General features: G+C 35.8%; 1 protein-coding gene across 27 annotated transcripts in view; it reads left to right on the top strand.

Moving 5' to 3' along the window:
• Positions 1-21,142, top strand: part of dnajc6 (DnaJ (Hsp40) homolog, subfamily C, member 6) — a 69,634-nt gene that overhangs the window by 40,648 nt on the left and 7,844 nt on the right. For 8 of the 27 annotated variants that reach the window (XM_073954279.1, XM_073954284.1, XM_068221997.2 and 5 more), the window contains 10 exons: positions 592-725; positions 1,396-1,590; positions 2,433-2,541; positions 2,655-2,734; positions 4,701-4,894; positions 8,492-8,884; positions 10,054-10,203; positions 16,266-16,361; positions 17,294-17,434; positions 19,505-19,825. In XM_073954279.1, the coding sequence (XP_073810380.1) occupies positions 592-725; positions 1,396-1,590; positions 2,433-2,541; positions 2,655-2,734; positions 4,701-4,894; positions 8,492-8,884; positions 10,054-10,203; positions 16,266-16,361; positions 17,294-17,434; positions 19,505-19,825 (1,813 nt within the window). Of the gene's footprint in view, positions 1-591; positions 726-1,395; positions 1,591-2,432; positions 2,542-2,654; positions 2,735-4,700; positions 4,895-7,041; positions 7,069-8,491; positions 8,885-10,053; positions 10,204-16,265; positions 16,362-17,293; positions 17,435-19,504; positions 19,826-21,142 lie in introns of all 27 variants that reach the window. The other 19 variants (XM_073954277.1, XM_073954283.1, XM_073954282.1 and 16 more) reach the window with 5 other exon arrangements.

Below are 21,142 nucleotides of genomic sequence, written 5' to 3'. Positions count from 1 at the left end.
GACCTCTTGCTTGATGCAGGCCAGTAATTTGACACTTCTGAAACAGAACTTTTTTTTTTCCATGACCACAGGATGTGTCTTCTGACATGGTTGTTTAGAAAATAAGAAGCTGCTCATTGCAACAGTTAGAGTTCAATAAATTGTTGTCGGCTTAATCAAATGAATCTCTGCTTTAATTACCAAGTGGAATGCTATCACCTTTTAGCATTGCTAAATTCAAGTGCTGACTGTTGTTGGCCAGGTAATCTCTGTGTTTGCTTATATTTTATTGTTATTGTTGCATTCTATATTTAAATTTTTTCATCATGACTTTTTTTCAATGATTTATTAATATTATATGGAAGAATAAACATGCTAATGAAGTATATTAAATTGAAATAGTTTTTATGCTTATTTATTTATATGTTTAAATACTTAAAATGTGTGAGAATTTTTCAGATTGTTTTCTTAAAATGTTATTAACATTTATTAACATGATTAAGTATTTATCAGTAATATAATATAATATAATATAATATAATATAATATGAATAAAAAATAAATAAGATTCTGCCTTTTCAGATCTCTTGTAACACTTGTTTGCTCTTTCAGGATGGCAGAGCTCCTTCAGGCGTGCTGGTCTGTGCCATGTTCTGTTTCTGCCATCTTTTCGCCAACCCGGTGCCAGCCATGCAGCTTCTCAGCGCCAAGAGGCCTGGATCTGGCCTGTGGCCCTCCCATAGGAGGTACAAGCAATCAGACCACAGCTCTGAAAAAGTGTAGCTTTGATCAAAAAAATAACAAATGGGTGAAGAGCTATTGAACAGTAAACTCAACAAATAATTCAAGCAACTGGTAACTGTACACAAGTGTAATATACAGTCTTCCTGAATTATTAGCCTCCCTGTATTTTTCCCACTTTCTGTTTAATAGTAAGAAGATATTTTTCAACACATTTCTAAACATAATAGTTTGACTTAATAATTTCTAATGACTGATTTATTTTATCTTTTGCCATGATGACAGTGTATAATATTTTACTAGGTATTTTTCAAGATACTAGTATTCAGCTTGAAGTGACATTTAAAGGCTTAATTAGGTTAATTAGGCAAAGGGTTAATTAGGCTATTAGGCTAATTAAGCATGTCAAAAATAGTGTATATTGCTTAATAAAATTAACCTTAATTTTTTTTAATTAAAAATTGCTTTCATTCTAGCTGTAATAAAACAATTAGGACTTTCTCTAAAAGAAAAACATATTATAGGAAATACTGTGGAATATTTGTAACTCATTTTGGAAATATTTGAAAAAAGAAAAAAAAATCACAGGAGGGCTAGTAATTTTGACCTTAACTTTGTATATAGTACATTTTTGTACTGACATTCTTGTTTGTGTGTGTGTGTTTTTTTTTCCAGGTACATAGGTTATGTATGCAGTTTAGTCTCAGAGAAGCCCACCGTACCCCACTCCAAACCACTAGTTATTAAAACTGTCACAATCAGTCCTGTTCCCTGCTTCAACAAACAGCGCAGTGGCTGTCGGCCATTTTGTGATGTACTAATTGGTGAGACCAAGATATTTTCTACAGCTCAGGAGTACGAGAGAATGAGGTAGGCATGATGTTATATATTAAAAGCATAGTTGAAATTATATGAAATGAATGGATATATATTCCCTAGGATTGCACCAACATCAAGATTTTGCCTGATACCAATAAACATTAATTCTTTATATTTGAACTATATTTGATTTGACAAAAATCAGGGCACATTTACAAAAAGCAATTTTTAGGTCCTCTTTTTTTTATGGATATCATAGTGTTTCATTAGTCGGTTATCCAGTTATCTTTTTTATAAGTCAGAAGAACAGGGTTAAACAAAAATAAATTATTTAATCATTTATAAACACTTATTTAAATCTGAAAGCTATTAAACTAAATTGTCCTCCTGACAGGAAGTTGAATTGGAGTTTGAAAGGGAATAAAGTACAAATTGCTGAATTGAAATTTAAAGTAATTCAAGGTTTCGATCTTAAAGGTTTACAATAAGGGTAACCAACCCTGTTCCTGGAGATCTACCTTCCTGCAGATTTCAGCTCCAACGCTGATCAAACACACCTGTATGAATTAATTAGAACTTGAACAGCACTTGATAATTACAGACAGGTGTGTTTAATATGGGTTGCAACTGAAATCTGCAGGAAAGTGGATCTCCAGGAACAGGGATGGTCACCCACAATATGTTGTTTGGATCTATTTTTTTTTTTTTTGAATAAAAAAAATAATATTAATAAAGATGAATTAATAATATAATCTAATTATTTTCCCATATATTGCTTGTTTGCTGAACATTCAATATTATAATAGTTGAATATAGCTTTATCCTTTATAACATTTGTTTTATTTATTGGTGTAATGGTGTTGTAATGTACTGTGTGTGCATGTTGGTCTCAGAGAACACAGGATTCAGGAGGGCAAAGTGGTGTTTCCTGTGGGAGTGAGCGCACAAGGAGACGTGGTGATTTCAGTCTATCACATGCGCTCTCATGCACTTCAGGCCAAGGTATGAGACTGATTACTTTAAATCTAGAAAATGATGTCAGATGTAGCTGTAGCGACTGAATGTTTGCTACATTAGTTTTTTGGCAATGAGTTCAACGCTGTGTTGTTTTGCAGGTAACAAACACCCAGATATTCCAGATTCAGTTCCACACTGGTTTCATTGCCCCTGGCAGCACAGTCTTGAAGTTTATGAAGTAAGTGTTTCTTTTCCACCCCTTTCATAATCGTTGCACTGAAATGGTGGAATATGTGAGACAGATCGTCTAAAAGATTTAAGCAGAAGCTCAATCTGGGCATCATCTGCAAAACAGTGGTAACCCAGACCATACTTTTGAATGATCTGCCCAACAGGCAACACACAAATAATAAAAAGAGTAGGACCCAATACAGACCCCTGAGGGACATCCCACTGCAATGGAATTGTTTAAGATCTTTTTGCACCAGAATAGACAAATTGCTTGCTTTCCGAAAGATATGATTCAATCCAGTTTAAGGCTAAACCAGAAAAACCAATCCACTTTTGCCATCTGTCCAGAAGTAGAGTGACAAATGGTATGAATGCGGCACTAAGATCTAACAAAACCAAAATGCCACAAGCCCCAGAATCTGCTGCAACTATAAGATCATTTATTACCCTTAACAGGGCAGTCAGTATTGATTAATAGACTACATGGTTATTTAAATGGCAAAAAAAAAGTAGCCATGAAAATAAAATAACTAAATTAAATTTTCAGTTTCCAGTTTTAGTTTCCTTTTTCCTTTCAGTTTCTGCTTTTTTTGTCACTCAAAACATCACAATAAATTGTAATGCAGAACAAAATGATGTTGCATCAGACCCAACAAAAACATAAAAAACATCAAACACATATAATCAACTAACTAAATAAAACAGCTTTTATAACTTCATAAATATATAAAAATACAGTTATAAAAAATATAACCCAATTTTAAAATCACAGAAGGAAATTAATTAATACTTAAGTAACTATTGCACAGTTTGTTATAATAGTTATAATATTAACATATTGTTCTCATTAAACTATTTATTGAAGTTTATAGTAATATTTAAGATTTGATATTATTTAAAAGTCTTATAATGACAGGATAAAAACTATCATGAAACCACGCTGATTTGCTTCTCTGGCTTCTGTAACGCTGATGGCATGAACGTGAGCAGACTTTGGCCAGGGTGGGTTGGATCCCTTAAAATGCTATTTGCTCTAGACTGAGAGCGTTGTTGATACAGCTCCTCGATAGATGTCATTTTGACTCCAACGGACCTTTCAGCTGATTTTATTTTCTTCTTAATGGTGTTCTTGTCAGATACACTGCTATTCTCATACTAAAGAGAAATGCCATTAGTGAAGCCTCAAGAGCTTCTCTGTGAAAAGTTGTAAGGATTGATGGGCTGAGGTGTGCTCTTTTTAACCTTCTCAGAAAGTGCAGCTGTTGGTTCGCTTTCTTTGCAAGACAAGTAGTATTAAGAGACCAGGTCAAGTTCTCAGTAACGTGGACCCCCAGGATTTTTACCTGCTGTACAGTCTCTACTGCAGTGTTGTTAATATATACAGGGGAGTAAGAGGGGCGTTCACCAACTCCTTGGTTTTTTTGTTGTTGTCGCTGCACAACAATGTAGCTGAAATAAAATATCTTTAAATAATAAATAAAACATCAAGTGTTTGCCAAAAAATCTCATTATCTTAATGATGCTAAAATGAGAGTAAACTAGAGCTGCACAGCATATATGAACTTTTATTTATAATAAAAATATATAATTTCCACTGCAAGATATTTTAATTGTGCTGCAAAATGGTGATTTGATATGATTAAAATAATTACAAATTTTAAAGTTGGCAATGTAAACGTATGTCAAATTGCATTCTGAACAATTCAATTTATGCTTTTCTTATCAAATTAACTTTTCAATGTAACCTCAAAAACTCAAAAAAGACCAATTTCACCACCCTACATCTTATATTTTTTAATCATTTACACTTGGATGTACAACACAAGTACCATAGATAATATCCTTGAGAATACTCTCTGAGAGAAGATACTAGGGAATACTTTCATTGCATTCAATCATTTAAAATATGATGCAACTAAAAATAAAGAACATATTTGTTTTTTTTTTAAGTCTGTGTGTATGTGTTTGTCCAGGACAGAGCTGGATGCCTGTGATTCTCCAGAGAAATACCCACAGCTGTTTCATGTGCTGATAGATATCGAGGTTGAAAGCACGGAGAAACAGAAAGATCTCACTCCACCATGGGAACAGTTTCCCACCAAAGACCTGAGCCCCAATGTGCTCTTCTCCTGCCATCAGGAACACCAGGATGCACTTGCTATTGCAGGTACAGTACAAACACACACTTTATAATCTTTATAGGCAAGGCAAGTTTTTTCTATAGCACATTTCACACACAATAGTTATCCAAAGTGCTTTACATAAACAGGAGTAAAAAAAGACAAGTATAAGAAAATAAAAATAAATAATAAAAGTGATTAAAAACAGAATAAAATGTGTTAAAACAGGTTCTAAAAGAATGAAAAAGAAAAAAAAAGATATAATGGTGTGATCTGTCAGACGTAGCACAGTGCTCACTCAGTAAAGGCACAGCTAAACAGATGTGTTTTAATGCAACACTATAAAATATATATAAATAACACGCAAAAATTATAAACAAATGTTTTTGGCTTTTAATATTTTAATGCAAGTTCTTTGGCTGAGAGCATTAGAGTTAGAGCTGAAATTTTGTTCACATTACATTAGAGCTGCACAATATATCATTTCAGCATCGATATCTCAATAACGATTGAATCCATAAAAAAAAAAAATTAAATTAAATAAACAAAAAATCTGGATTGTAGTTGACCAGATATTATGTGGTATAGGTGAATTGGGTAAGCCAAATTGTCCATAGTGTATGTATGTGTGCGAATGAGTGTGTATGGGTTTCCCAGTTATGGATTATGGCTGGAAGGGCATCCGCTGCGTAAAACATATGCTGTATAAGTTGGCGGTTCATTCCGCTGTGGCGACCTCAGATTAAGGAAGGGACTAAGCCGAAAAGAAAATTGATGAATGAATTATTTCTGTTCCACAATACTCTTACTCCCCAGAAAATCATAAAAAGTCGTTTATTTCATTTGTATCTTTGCTCTGTTGTGTTTAACTTTGCTTGTTGTTTATTAAGTTTATTTTATGCACATACAAAATCATCTCAATCATTCTAAAACTATGAATTCTTTACAAATAGAGCTATTCAAATCATCTGGTGCAATTGTACTCATATCACAGTATATATCGTAGTAAAATGTTGCAATGTCAGTCTTTTTCCAATATAGTGCAGCCCTAAATTACAATCATGATGATTTTGCTTACAGTATCAAAAGTAAATCAACATTGTGGATAATCATAATGACTTCAGTGCTTTTATTTGGCCTTTAAGTTCTTAATATTTTATATCAACTCTTCTATCACATTAAAAAATATTAAGTATATTGCATATCTTAAGTAGACTAGAGGGTTTTATGGTAGACAAACATGCATTTATTTGATTGAATTAAATATGAAATTATTTTTACACATTATTTATACCTCAATATAATTGTAATGCATTTTCAGCAGACATGACTTTTTTTAAAATTATTTTTTAGGTTTTTTTCACCTTTATTGTATAGGACAGTAGAGAATATTGACAGAAAAGCATGGGGAGCAGAGAGAGGGGAAGTATCGGCATAGGACTGTGAGGTCAGGAATCGAACTCTGGTTGTGTTGACGGACTAACCACTACACCACTGGCGCCGACATTAGTTTACATCACAATAAAATTGTGAGCCTGAATATGCAAACTTTAGAAGGGAATCAAAGTGTACACTTTATAAAACTAAACTGCTGTCAACTGCTTTTAACAGTATAAACTCCAGAATCACAAATGTGTGTAAACTATGCTTTCATGTGCTTTAAATGTTCAATCTACAGGCCTTATTATCAGAAAGTAAGCACAGTTGCTGGTTTCATGCCACTTTAGTATGAGAAACACATTCAGTATTAACTGATGTTTTAGTTTGCCTCAAACTGTTCATTTACTACTTATTGATACATAGTAAACCAGATTTAAACTTTTTTTTTGCAGTTAGGCCACATAAAAGCACTGAAATCATTGTGATATCCACAAAGTTAACATCTGATAAATTAAAGTATAGAATCAAGGGATGTGCAATAGGGTCATGCTAAGATACTTATAAACAACAAGGATGCAAGCTAATAAGCAACTAGTTGTCCCCATACTGAAGTGTTACCCAGTGTTTTCATATGACCAATGGTGACATGATGGTCTAGTGGATTTTAGTCTCCAAGCATATGCTCAGTAGTTTGTCCCCCAGTGAATCTTTGAACAAGTCAACTCATCAGTCATTTGCTGGCAGTCTGTAGAGTATTTGTGCTTAATTAAACTAAACACCATCTGTTTAATGTACTTTATTCTCTGCCTGGAAGATGAAATGGAGGGCTTGGACTTGGAAGGTAAGATGTAGAGTTGGAGGCTCCTGAGAGTCAACAGTACATGGTTGATTAATAGATTTAAAGTGTATGTAGACAATTTGATTAGTGCTGTAATTTTCAGAACATATGTCACATTTATTTTCTTCTCCATATGTATAGTGTCTAATATAGTGCAATTAACATCAAGCATGTAAAATATGCACAAAATAGAGATAATTTAGATAAAGAGACAAGTGAGTATTTGTAAAGAACATTTGCCACAAAATTTGCTTAGGCTTGATGTGTATTGCAAGTATTGTTTATAGTGTATGTCACAATGATTTCTTGTTTGTTTATATATATATATATATATATATATATATATATATATATATATATATTTTTTTTTTCTATTTTGAATACTGGCGATGCGGGGGCGCAGTAGGTAGTGCTGTCGCCTCACAGCAAGAAGGTCACTGGTTCGAGCCTCGGCTGGGTCAGTTGGCATTTCTGTGTGGAGTTTCCATGTTCTCCCCTTATTCGCGTGGGTTTTCTCCGGGTCCTCCGGTTTCCCTCATAGTCCAAAGACGTGGTATAAGTGTATTGGGTAGGCTAATTTGTCTGTAGTGTATGCGTGTAAATCAGTTTGTATGGGTGTTTCCCAGTGATGGCTTGTGGCTGGAAGGGCATCCGCTGCGTAAAGCATTTGCTGGATAAGTTGGCGATAAGTTGGTTCATTCCGCTGTGGCGACCCCAGATTAATAAAGGGACTAAGCCGAAAAGAAAATGAATGAATGAATAAATTCATTTTTAAATACTGAGGGGACGTAAAATACCAGTTTATAATATTTATAAATGTTTGGTTTCATTTAGGACTATGGGTGGCCTATTTTACATTGTCTAAATAAAATATTAAAATATGACTTATAAATCAATGCAACTTGTTGTTGTTGTTTTTATTCTTCAGTGCTTTTTCCATTCAACTAATTTAAGCACATTTTAAGACATTCCATTATTCACTATTCACATTCCATTATACATATCCGAATTCTGGACGGAAGTGACAAGATGTTCATAAACAAAACAAAATTGCATTTAAAAAACTTGGTAAAAACTGTTATGACAGTGATTTAAATGCAAATTTTTTAGAAAGTGATGATTTTTTTCTCTTTAACACAAGGGGTTGAGACAACGCTTTATTCAGAGATGTTTTATATATTTTTTATGAACAAAAGTTTGCAAGTTCAGATAAAAAATTTATAGTAAATTGTGACACATTTTCTGGAAAATACAGTAATTGAATAGTATGAGACCTTAGTATTAGTGAATTTAAAAGGTACAGTGTGATATCACTAGGCTTCACTAGTAAAAACATTTCAGAATATTTAGAAAACCGCTCCTAAGTTGTATAGACACGTTTGATGTTGTTTTATTAACAAAACCTTTTCTCCGGTCTGTCCCTTAGATCCCGCTCAGGGCCATAGCAGTTGCGGAGGCAGAGTGGGGCCGAATGAAGAGAGCGAACCATCTGATGATGAGATGCTGTCCCTTTCTAGCCAGCAGAGCAACGCGAGTAATGAGAAATCAAAAGCAGCTAAAAGGCCAGAGCCGCAGGCCGCAGCGCCGCCTCCTCCAGCAGCTGAGGAAGTGGATCTTCTGGGTCTGGATGGAGACGCTGCTAAAATTCCTCCATCCTCCCCTCAACCCCCAGCCAACAACACTACCACAGACCTGCTGGGGGATCTGTTTGGAGCTCCACCAACACCACAGCCAGCCAGCTGTCCAGGCTCTGCTCAGTCCACGCCGCGGAGATCCGCACAGTCCTCCTCACCCGGACCTTCACCCCGATCTGGAAACAGTGAGTGTGCTTTATGGTTCAGTAACAGAGATGGACAGCTGAACTCATTTAGCTGAGATGTTTGTCAGGAGTCAGTGGAGTGAAGCAGCATCTTGATTTGAATGATGGAATTATTCATTTGAATGGGATTTATTTGATTTATTCCATAACATTATTACTGTAAAGTTTGGACTGACAAAGAGCTAGGATGAGAAGAGGTAGTTTCAGAAGTGTAAGTTCAGTTTATTTTAAAAAGAGAGTGTAATACAAAAAGGGCAAAAACACACAGAAGCAGGGAAAACAGCTTTATAAAAGTAAAGACTATGCTGCAAAAAAGTCAGCCACTGCCATCAGTTTTGATTATTTTTTTACCCAAATTTGACAGGGATTTCTCACTGAGTCTATCAACCTGACTGGCCTGTTCAGCTGTACCTGTGCTTGTCAATGGCAGGGTAGCCTTGTCTTTCTATTGACTTTCTTATTAGTTGAGGAGTAAGAGTTAATAGGTTAACTGATGGGCTAAACAGCGCATCGGCTAAAACACTGGAAGTAAAATGAAATGGGAACAAACAAAAACAATGATCTGACAATACAGTATTAATATCCATATATCATATATACATGTGCACATTCAAAGATTACCAAAAGGTTAATGTTTGTACCCAAACTGCATTGATTTCTAAATCCCAGTATGCTGGTGGTGGAACTGGGTCTTGGGTCCGTCATTAATGGTGCTTGTAGCTATATTGTTTTTCCATTCAAAAGTTTTTTTTACTAATAAAGTCTAATATTTACTGCTTACTAATAATATTTATTACTCATGAAGTAATTATTATTATTTAGCAGACACTTCATTGAACCAATTAGTTTTTTTTATTTTTTATTTGATCTATTCTTTTGAACTTTAAAGTAATTAATAATAACTCCACATAACTGCTTATTATAACTCATATTTTTTATTTGAAATATTACTGTACCTAAAAGCACATGCATGCATACTTTTAACATTTTGCTTTTGTAAATTTTAGCAAATTGATTGATTGCTATATATTTTTTATTTACATATTGTATTTGGGGCAAATTTGTGACAAATTAACATAGCAATGTGTGAATATTTGACTAAACTACTGGATCTGTCTTAAAAATGTGCATTTCAGCTAAGATTCTGAATACTTTCTTTAACTCTTCAGCTTTCGACCCGTTCGGGTCTGGGCCCGCTCCTGCCCCTAAGCCACAGGATTTCATGGGTGCGTTCCTGGGTCCAGGTAATATGGGGCAGCCAGACCCCTTCCTGCATGCTGCACGATCTCCGTCTCCTACAATGCAGAACATGGGCATGGGTAAGGCATGCGCATTTGTCTCTCTGTACTGCCAGTGTGTGGGCAACATCACCATAACAACCAGCAAAGCTCTTTTGTGTTCAAATCCTTTAGAGTATTATCATCAAAACAGCCTTGCAGATTCATCTCTAACAACAGCTCTGTTGTAAATATAATTAAAGTGCTGATATTTTAGAGAAAGTGGAATTGTTATTATTAGATTATTATTTGATTTATGTACAGTGTGTGTGATTAATAGCATCATAAGCACAGTTAAATCCTGTAATGTGTATGTGGGAATATTTAAGGCAACATTTGACATTGTTTTTAGTCATAAATGCTGCAGGTTGGTGAAAGACTGTCTTGGATGTAGCGTTAATTGTAGCTTGCATGCTTTATGTAATCTGCATGTGATTTTATTCTCTTTTTTTTTTTACATAATAATATGATTTTGAAATTGGCTAAAAAGTTTGTGTTTCTCTGAATGCCTTGCAGCCGCTATACAATAATGAAAAGTGCTGCTATTTTTTTATTTAGAATTGTAGTGTTTTTCAAGCAGTCTGCAGAGTTGAAAAAAGTACTGCATGATGCCAAATACTGCCGAGCAGATTGCAATGTACGGTTACTCAGAGCCTTGCATTGAAGCTACTGAAACTGAGAAAAATATAATACATAATAATGCTTCAAAATGTTTTTATTATCCCTTACAGTCTCATTCATTTACATTTTACATTTAGTCATTTAGCAGACGCTTTTATCCAAAGCGACTTACAAATGAGGACAAGGAAGCAATTTACACAACTATAAGAGCAACAATGAATAAGTACTAAAGGCAAGTTTCAGGTCTGTAAAGTCTAAGAAGGGAAGTGTTAGTAGTTTTTTTTTTTTTTTTTTTGTACAGTTAGTTAGTGTGATATTCAAAGAGGCAATTAGGAAGTGAAGTGGAGACTAAATAGTTGAGTTTTTAGTCGTTTCTTGAAAATAGCGAGTGACTCTGCTGTTCTGATGCAGTTAGGGAGTTCATTCCACCAACTGGGCAGATTGAGCGTGAGCGTTCACGAAAGTGATTTTTTCCCTCTTTGGGATGGAACCACGAGGCGACGTTCATTCACAGAACGCAAGTTTCTGGAGGGCACATAGATCTGCAGAAGTGAGTGCAGATAAGAAGGTGCTAGGCCAGAAGTCACTTTGTAGGCAAACATCAGAGTTTTGAATTTGATGCGAGCAGCAACTGGCAGCCAGTGCAAACGGACTAGCAGCGGAGTGACATGTGCTCGTTTAGGTTCATTGAAGACAACTCGTGCTGCTGCATTCTGGAGCAGTTGAAGAGGCTTGATAGAGTTAGCTGGAAGCCCAGCTAGTAGAGAGTTGCAGTAATCCAGTTTGGAGAGAACAAGAGCTTGAACAAGGAGTTGAGCTGCATGTTCAGATAAGAAGGGTCGGATCTTTCTGATGTTATAGAGTGCAAATCTGCACGATCGAGCAGTTCTAGAAATGTGGTCAGAGAAGTTTAGTTGGTCATCAATCGTTACTCCAAGGCTTTTCACCATTTTGGATGCAGTAATGGTTGCCCCATCCATCTGGATTGAAAAGTTATGGTGTAGAGTCGGGTTGGCAGAAACTACAAGCATTTCCGTTTTTGCGAGGTTCAGCTGAAGATGATGATCTTTCATCCAGTGTGAAATATCCAACAGGCAGGCTGAGATACGAGCTGGAACCGAGGGGTCATCAGAATGAAAAGAGAGGTATAGCTGGGTATCATCAGCATAGCAGTGGTAGGAGAATCCATGTCTCTGGATGACTGGTCCTAGAGATGATGTGTAGATGGAGAAGAGAAGTGGCCCAAGAACAGAGCCTTGAGGTACCCCAGTGTTTAGATGCTGTAGGTTGGACACCTCTCCCCTCCAAGACACCCTGAATGACCTGTCAGAGAGGTAAGATCTGAACCATTGTATAACAGTGCCCGCAACGCCCAGTGACTCAAGCGTAGATAGCAGGATCTGGTGGTTGACAGTGTCAAAAGCAGCTGACAAGTCCAGCAAAATGAGGACTGATGATTTAGAGTCTGCTTTAGCCAGTCTGAGATCCTCCACGACCGAGAGCAGGGCAGTCTCAGTTGAGTGGCCTTTCTTAAAGCCGGATTGCTTGTTGTCCATGAGATTGTTTTGAGTAAGAAAGTCCAGGACTTGATTGAACACTACTTTCTCCAGAATCTTGGCCATGAATGGAAGCAGGGATACTGGTCTGTAGTTTTCAAGTAGCGTATGGTCCAGGTTGGGTTTCTTTAGCAGTGGGGTTACCCTAGCCTGCTTAAATGTAGTGGGGAATAAACCAGAGTCAAGAGATGTGTTAATTATGTGAGTCAGTGTTGGTATGACTGCAGGAGAGATGGCTTGCAAGAGATGAGAGGGAATGGGATCGAGTGGACAGGTGGTTGCATGGCTAGATAGCACAAGTTTGGACACCTCAGACTCAGAGAGCTGAGAAAAAGAGGTGAGTGTGTTGGTGTTGTATCTTGCGTGTTTGTTGTAGGTGCAGCAAATTGAGCACTGATTTTTGCAGTTTTGGTGCAGAAGAATGTAGCAAAGTCATCAGTAGTAAGTGTGGAGGATGCGGGTGGAGGAGGAGGATAGAGGAGGGAGGAAAATGTTTTAAAAAGTAGGCGAGGATTAGTGGCATTGTTGATTTTCAGACGGTAATACGTCTGCTTTGCAGAAGTAACCTCTGCTGAGAAAGAGGACAGAAGAGTTTGGTATGTTAAGAGATGTGCAGGATTTTTAGTTTTCCGCCAAATTCTCTCCGCAGCCCGAAGTTTTGAGCGATGCCCACGGAGAGCATCCGAGAGCCAGGGTGCAGGAGGACTGGCACGGGCTGGCCTGGATGCAAGAGGACATAATCGGTCTAGACATGATGCTAGTGTGGAGCAGAGTGTATTAGTGGCACTGTTCGAATCAAGTGCAGAGAGTTTGCAAGATGAAGGAAGAGAGTCTGAAACAATGGTGGATAGTCTATTGGGTGAGAGAGATCGTAGGTTTCTGCGAAAGGTAACCAGTGTTGGAGTGTGTGGCGGCTCAGGAGTAATGTGGATGTTGAGAGACAGAAGGAAATGATCAGATATTTGTAGTGGAGTTACTATTGTTTGATCAGTGAAGCAGTGTCGTGTGTAAATAAGGTCTAGCTGATTACCTGATTTGTGGGTAGCAGAAGTAGGTGCTCTTTTTAGGTCAAAAGAGGCAAGCAAAGTCTGCAGCTTGCGGTTTGTCAACGTAAATGTTGAAGTCACCTAGCACCAATAAGAGAGTGGCAAAATTAGAAAAAGATGAGAGAAGAACATCCAGTTCATCTAGGAAGTGACCTAATTTACCTGGTGGGCGGTAGATGACAACCACATTTATGTAGAAGGGGTGGATAATGGTGACTGCATGGAATTCAAAGGAGCTGATTGTTGGCAGGGACGGTATCAGAGTAAATTTCCATTCTTTGGAAATTAGTAGCCCAGTCCCACCCCCTCTCCCTGTCTGACGAGGAGTGTGGGAAAAAGAGAAATTAGCAGAAAGAGTAGCATGTGTAGCAGTGTCCTCCGGCCTCAACCAGGTCTCAGTTAGAGCCATGAGATTATAGTCAGAATATGTAGCTATGGAGGTAATAAAATCAGCCTTGTTAACAGCTGATTGACAATTCCAGAGGCCCACGGAGAGAGAGAGTTGTGAAATAGTAGATACATGTATTGAACGAAGGTTGTGAGGATTACGCCTGCAGCGTACCTCCCGTGTTTTGCGAGTGTTAGTAACAACAGGAATTAGAAAACACATAATAAAAGTGCACTGACAACAAAAAATAAGTGTAAAGTAAAACAATAAAGTAAAGTACTCAAGTGCTTTGTCGGTGTCTTTGCTCGGTGGAGTCGCGCAGGTAGAGTCGATGGTCTTTACCCTCGTCGGTCTTCACACGAGGCGGTCTTCACATGAGGCTGCCGCGACCGCTGCCGCGGTGAACTAGTTGTTTATATAACCCCTAAAGCACTAGCTGATTGAATTCAGCTGGACACGCCTCGAGAGTCAAAACAAGGGCCGAAACTGAGGCGGACGACGCGAAACCGCGTCTGCGTTCGCTACACAAGCTCTTATAGTAACCAAGGAAACAGTGGCTAAACAACTTCTAGTATTATACACAACTGAAAGCAAGTTTAAATGTCCTATAACTTTACACAAACAGCTGGAAACAAGTCCTCAAACCATACACAACAACTGAAACAAATCTTAAATGTACTTACAGGCTGCTGGTCTAGATGCTGCTAAAGTGCTTCTCCTGCCGACTAATGCTAGCGTGCTCACTATATAGTGGTTACCTGGCGTTTGGACACGCCTCGAGAGTCAAAACAAGGGCCGAAACTGAGGCGGACGACGCGAAACCGCGTCCGCGTTCGCTACACAAGCTCTTATAGTAACCAAGGAAACAGTGGCTAAACAACTTCTAGTATTATACACAACTGAAAGCAAGTTTAAATGTCCTACAACTTTACACAAACAGCTGGAAACAAGTCCTCAAACCATACACAACAACTGAAACAAATCTTAAATGTACTTACAGGCTGCTGGTCTAGATGCTGCTAAAGTGCTTCCTCATAAATAATCAATGTATATATTATATATTATATTATATAATGTATATATTACATAATGTATATATTTTATAATGTATAATTATAATGTATATATAATAATCAATGTATCTCATTCCTCATAAATAATCAATAATCAATACACACACACACACACACACACACACACACACACACACACACACACACACACACACACACACACACACACACACACTAACGGTCAAAAGTTTGGGGTCAGTAGGATTTTTAAATGTTTTAAAATAAGCTTATCCTGCTCATCAAGGTTGCATGTATTTATTTAAAAATACAGTACAAAGTGAAAAACTTTATTGCACTATAAAATAACTGTTCACAAGGAGTTTATAATTTAATTTAATCTTTTACTCCAGTGATTTAAATGATGAATGTTCAGCTTCATTACTCCAGTTTTCAGTCACACGATCCTTCAGACATCACTCTAATATTGATTATTATTATTATTATTAGTGGTAATAGTAATGAAAGCAATACTGACTGGAGTAATAATTTACTATAAATTACATAAAATAAGTAATAAATAAATAAGTATTTAATAAAACAAGTGGAAATAACCAAATACATAGTAAATACTTAGCATATTAATGGCTATATGTTTATTAAATTTATTTTGCTTCTTTATTTGACAGGAACAATGGCCAATCAAAGAAATGCCCCAGAATTAACTACATAGATAAATTTCGTCTGCAGTATCTGGGCAGAAAAAATACAAATCATATAACAAAAACATAAAACACAAAATCACAATAAAATAAATAGCATCAAGATTTAAATTATAAACCCGCACTTAATGGTGACACACCCGATGCATTTTTAATCAGCATTTCAATTGTAGCTTGATTTGTTCTAATGTGCATAAAGTCTAATGTTGTTTGGTAGATTATTCCAATTATTGTTAACTCTTACAGAAAAAGAGACTAAAATCAGTGACTCTAAAATTCTTTACACAATCAAGCTCCAGTTTGTCTTTAATTTTCAGTATGAAGAGAATCCTTCAAAATCCTTCAAAGCTGCACTATTATTACCATTTTTTATTACATTAAACAACAATTAAAATGTGTGTTAACAAAAATATACACGATTTATAAATGTCACGTAGGGAACATCTGAACATAAATGCTCTACAAGCATACTAGTTTAAAATTTTCGTGTTTAGTTAGAGATTTTCACTGCATTTCATGTTTTTAAAGTGAAAATGAATATTATTTATTAGCGATTTTATGCTTGTCGAATAAATGGGTATGACACCTGGCAAGCATCTTTTTGTCTTAAAAAGACACCCAAACATAGAGGTCTTTGCTAAAACAAGGCTAAAACACCAAACTTTTGAACCAAAATCTATACTGTTTATTTGTTTATTTATTAGCAAATTATTGCCTGTGGTAATTAATGACATTGAGACAAGTGGTTTTTTTTATCACAGGCCGCAGCTCACCTGTTCCTCCCTCAACTCCCACTGTCAACATCCAGCAGCAGAACTCAACAGGAGCCTGGGAATGGAACAAACCAGCGGCTGCAGGTGAGTGTGGTGGTTTTATCATAGTCATAGCGACACCTGGTGGTTTCATTTGAAATTACAGCTAAAAAACAAAATGACTCACTGCTGAGTCTGACCTGCCATCTGGACTGGTGTGATGAGCTCATGTAGCTCATGAATGTTAATGCCTCATGAAACATTATCTGGCTGACATTATTTTAAATCAGCAGAGCTGGATACTGCTTATCGTTATTTTTAATGGCTTTGATAAGGCTCAGTAGCAAAGATATTTGTTTGTGGCAGTAGTTTAGATGTTTAGATAAAATGCTGACGACATTAAAAGACTATGCTATTTTATTTAATGATGGTTTTAAACTTTTATAATTTGCCACTGTCTTTTAAACAACTATGGTTTGTCCATATAGTGGCTACAGGTTTTAAATAAGTATAAATATGATACAAATTGTCACAATCATTTATTGTTTCATGCATTTTATGTACAGGAAAGACTAAGTTTAATTTTTACATAAATATGTCTGTTACACTGAATGACAAACAAACACCACCAATTTCACCATCTTTTATTACATTTCAGAAAATCATTTAGGTTTACTTGCACACTGTGTGTATTTATATATGTATACACAATTTATATAATCTATATAATAAATTATATTGTAATACAATTTTTATATCATATTTATTATATATATATATATATATATATATATATATATATATATATATATATATATATATATATATATAATTATTTATTAATGAGTTCCCTGATTTTACACCAAACTTAAATTCATAATCTCTATTTATTTCATTATTATTACTCTAGAAAAGCACATTGGCGATTTGTTTTTATAATTTATTTTGCCTCATTTGAATTGTTGTAAGAAGCAGAGTTTGCAGCCATATTACAGAATTCAATCAGTTATGAATACATATCTTGTTTATCATTTTAGGTGGAGGTTTTGGGATGGGCAGTAAATCAGCCAGTACTAGTCCAACAAGCTCAGCCCATGGTACACCCACCCACCAGACCAAACCGAACACTCTTGACCCTTTTGCTGATCTGGGGAACCTGGGAGCAGGCCTTGGAGGAGGTAAATCATATTTTAAAGTTCCTTATGTTAATAAATTCACAATGAAACACTAAATAACACAATATTAGAAGGCTTGCATTAAAAACATCAATTAACAATGTCTTTTGACCTTCTGGATCTTGCAAATATTTTCTAGCTGTACTTTCAGTGATGATGTGACATTAAAATATTATGATTTGTGTTTCGAAGTTTAACCAATGTGTTTTGGATTTGATAATAAGTATTTAAGACAAAATTAACCAATTTTTTGTTGCATTTTTATTATAAATCAGCATTTCTATTAATGTTATGACCTGATAAACGTCTGATATTCACCGCTTATTGGGCAAAGAAAATCATATGGAAACTTCATTGACATTGATTACAAATACAGTATATATATATATATATATATATATATATATATATATATATATATATATATATATATATATATATATATATATATATTGTCACAGAAGTTCAAAGGTCTTGTAATAACCGCCAGAGACACTCCAGGGTTTTCCTAATGAGTATTTCATTGAGTGCCATATAAAGGGTTAAATTCTGCACTATTTAATGTTCCCAAGAAGTTCTTTGAAATTGCATTTTTTATGTTTGATTCAAAGACAGGGTGGGACATATGGTAACTCCTCTTCTTTCAAAAACAGCCAATAGCATTTCATTTTTATCACTACTCTGCCAGTGTTTGAGATCAAATAGAAGGGGGTGGGATATGTCAGATAATAGAGAGCATTTGATTGGTCAAAAGATTTGATGAGAAACTGATCTATGAGGTGAAAATCATTGACTCATTTAGGTAGTGACAAACTTTGAATGTTTATGTTTTTAAATGCAAATGTTGTCACTGTTTTAGAGCACTCTTAGCTTATACTGTACATCAGAGTTTCTCAACCTTGTACCTGAAGGCACAACAACAGTACACATTTTCAACCTCTTCCTGATCAAACACACCTGAATCAACTCTGCAGAACATTAGAAGAGACTGTAAAACCTGAATGAATGGGTGAGATAAGGCAGACATCTAAAATACGTACTGTTGGTGTGCCTCCAGGAGTTGGGAAACACTGCTGTAGATTGACTAACACACTGATAATAAAAATATATATGTTAATTTCATAATTAAAAAAATAGTAATAATAGACCTTTTTTGTAAGTTGAACAGTTTAATAAATCTATTTAATAGCACCATTTGTCAATAAATTCATCATGGAATCATCTTAATTCCTGTCTTAATTCCTGTTCTACCCCTTAACTTTTCCCCTTACCCCTCGTTTTGTGCGTTCATGTGAAGGGTTAGGGGTGATCCAATTCTCTTTAGCATGAGGACATAAGACTAAGGGGAAGGGCTAGCTCACCCTTGAAACAGAGATTTTCTTGGACCACACTTAAAAACCAAGTGGTACAAAAATTTCCCTGAGTAAACCATCTACAACGGCATAGCTGTACACGGAAGTAAGGAGATGCACAAATTAGTATTTTTTTGTAACTGTTACTAATTTTTACAACAAACAAGCATATGTTTTAATACATTCATAACAATGTTTATGTTTTACCATCATGGTTTTGTAAAAAAACATTAAAAAATGCTAAATTTTGCTATCTATAATCCATAATAATAAATCTTGTATAATAGTTCCACAACATACTTTTACACCTGTCACTCCATGACACTCAAATACCTTCTCAGAAAGAATTATGTTTTTTTTTACAGAATGAGCTTTTTACAGTGTTTCCTATATTGTTAATGTTGTTTCTGTGTGTTTACATAGATGAATATGGCCAGGTTGTAAATGCACAGTAAAGTTATGATCTTATTGCCACATTATATCGTAAGGATAACATTATGTTGTTACTGGTGATTGATATTGTTGTTTGCTGATTTCCTGAAGATAAATGGCAAAAAAAAAATAACGCAACTGGAATAATGACAGCAGCCGCCATCATCGATCTCATATAAAGTAAAATTTGAAGCCCTTTCCCCTCACACTCTGTTTCAAGGATCAAGGGGAAGAGGTAGGGTACAGAAATAGAATTGGGATTGGGCCTAAACTCATTATGTTTTCAAAGGTGGTTCAGGATTTTCCAGCAAACCCACAACACCGACTGGAACTGGAGGTGCATTTCCACCAATGGGCTCCCCCCAGCGTCCCGCACCCTCCCCCCAGCACACCGCATCTGGAGGCTGGCATCCCAACACCGGCTTCCCCTCGTGGCAGGCTGGAGGAGGAGCTCAGTGGCAGCCACAGGCTCAGGGGACTCCAACTAAAGCACCCCCAGCATCCATGCCACACACTTCACCACAGAACAGACCCAACTACAATGTCAGCTTCTCTGCCATGAGCGGAGCATCGCCTGGAGCCGCTGGGCCAAAAGCACAGCCTAATATGGGTGAGCAACTGGACGGAAACTGACCGGTGACATGTCATTGAGTTTGTTTACATGGACACTAATAATCAAATTTTAATGCAATTAAGAAAATACTCTGAATTAGAGTCTACCATGTAAACAGGGATTTTTTTAATTAATTTAGTCCGACTAAAGTCATAAATAATCAAACTAAACAGAAATTGAAGACATGTGGAGTATGTTGATTTTAGTTGCATCATTGAAGTGTAGTACAGACATATAAACATCTTAATCAAACTATTTCCTTCGTGTAGGATTTTTGTTGGATTTTGTGAGAGGATAGTCTATACACACACACATGGCTGTTTGACACAATTCTGTGCACCTACGAAGTCAGCAAAGGACCACAGACACCAGCATTGCGAAATGCAGAGGTTTTTTTCCTATACAGCGTGCGGTATCAAATTCCAATAAAAACAACACTCTTCCAGCAGTTACTCATCTCTTACATACTCATATCCAAAATCTTGTTTGTCATGGGGGGCATGCATAAAATGTTCCTGAATGAAAGTGAAAGTGCCAAACCGCAGTTGAAGTCAACAAATTAAATATGAAACACCTGAAATTACATGAAACTCTGGAGGAAACGTGGGTAGCATGCTGACGCAATGACGTTAATCGAATTCTGTGCTATAACATGTAAAATTAGATCATGAAATGACCATTCAAAAAGCAGCTCATATAAACACCTTTATCAGATATATATATTTTTCAGATTAAGGCAAATAATTTGATTACTAATGTCCATGTAAACATAATCATTGAACACTGGTCTGGTGTAAAGGGGTGGTTCGACCAGAAATGTATTATTTATTTCCCCTGATGTCTTTCCAAACATGTACATCTTTGTTAATATTTCAAAATGCAGATGGATGTATTTTTTTAATGAAGCCTGAGAGGTTTCTGTCTTGCCATTGAAAGTCAATGCAATAGTACTAGTAAAATGTAATAATAAAAGATCGAAAAATGTTGGAGATGTGTCAAATACGCTTTATGTGATGATCACTCGTTGAAAGAAGTCAAATCAGTAGATAAATATGAATTTATTTTACAACGTGTTAATGACCTTTTAGGGTCTTTTAAGTATTTGCTACCTGGATATTCAATTGTGAGAAAAATATCTTATGTTGTTTAAAAAAACTTGATCTGTGTTGAAAGAATAAGTATTATGTGTTTGATAATATGTAAATGGTGAAATCATAATTATTGTATTGATTGTTAATAGCAAAATTCTGTTACGTTTAGAAATGCATTTTAATTGTAAATTTGAACTTATATTAATGTTATGACCAGGTAAAT

This window comes from Danio rerio, chromosome 6, assembly GCF_049306965.1.
Source record: "Danio rerio strain Tuebingen ecotype United States chromosome 6, GRCz12tu, whole genome shotgun sequence".
Taxonomy (NCBI): domain Eukaryota; kingdom Metazoa; phylum Chordata; class Actinopteri; order Cypriniformes; family Danionidae; genus Danio; species Danio rerio.
The sequence above is the reverse complement of the archived record's forward strand: the minus strand, read 5'-3'. Positions and strand labels throughout refer to the sequence as shown.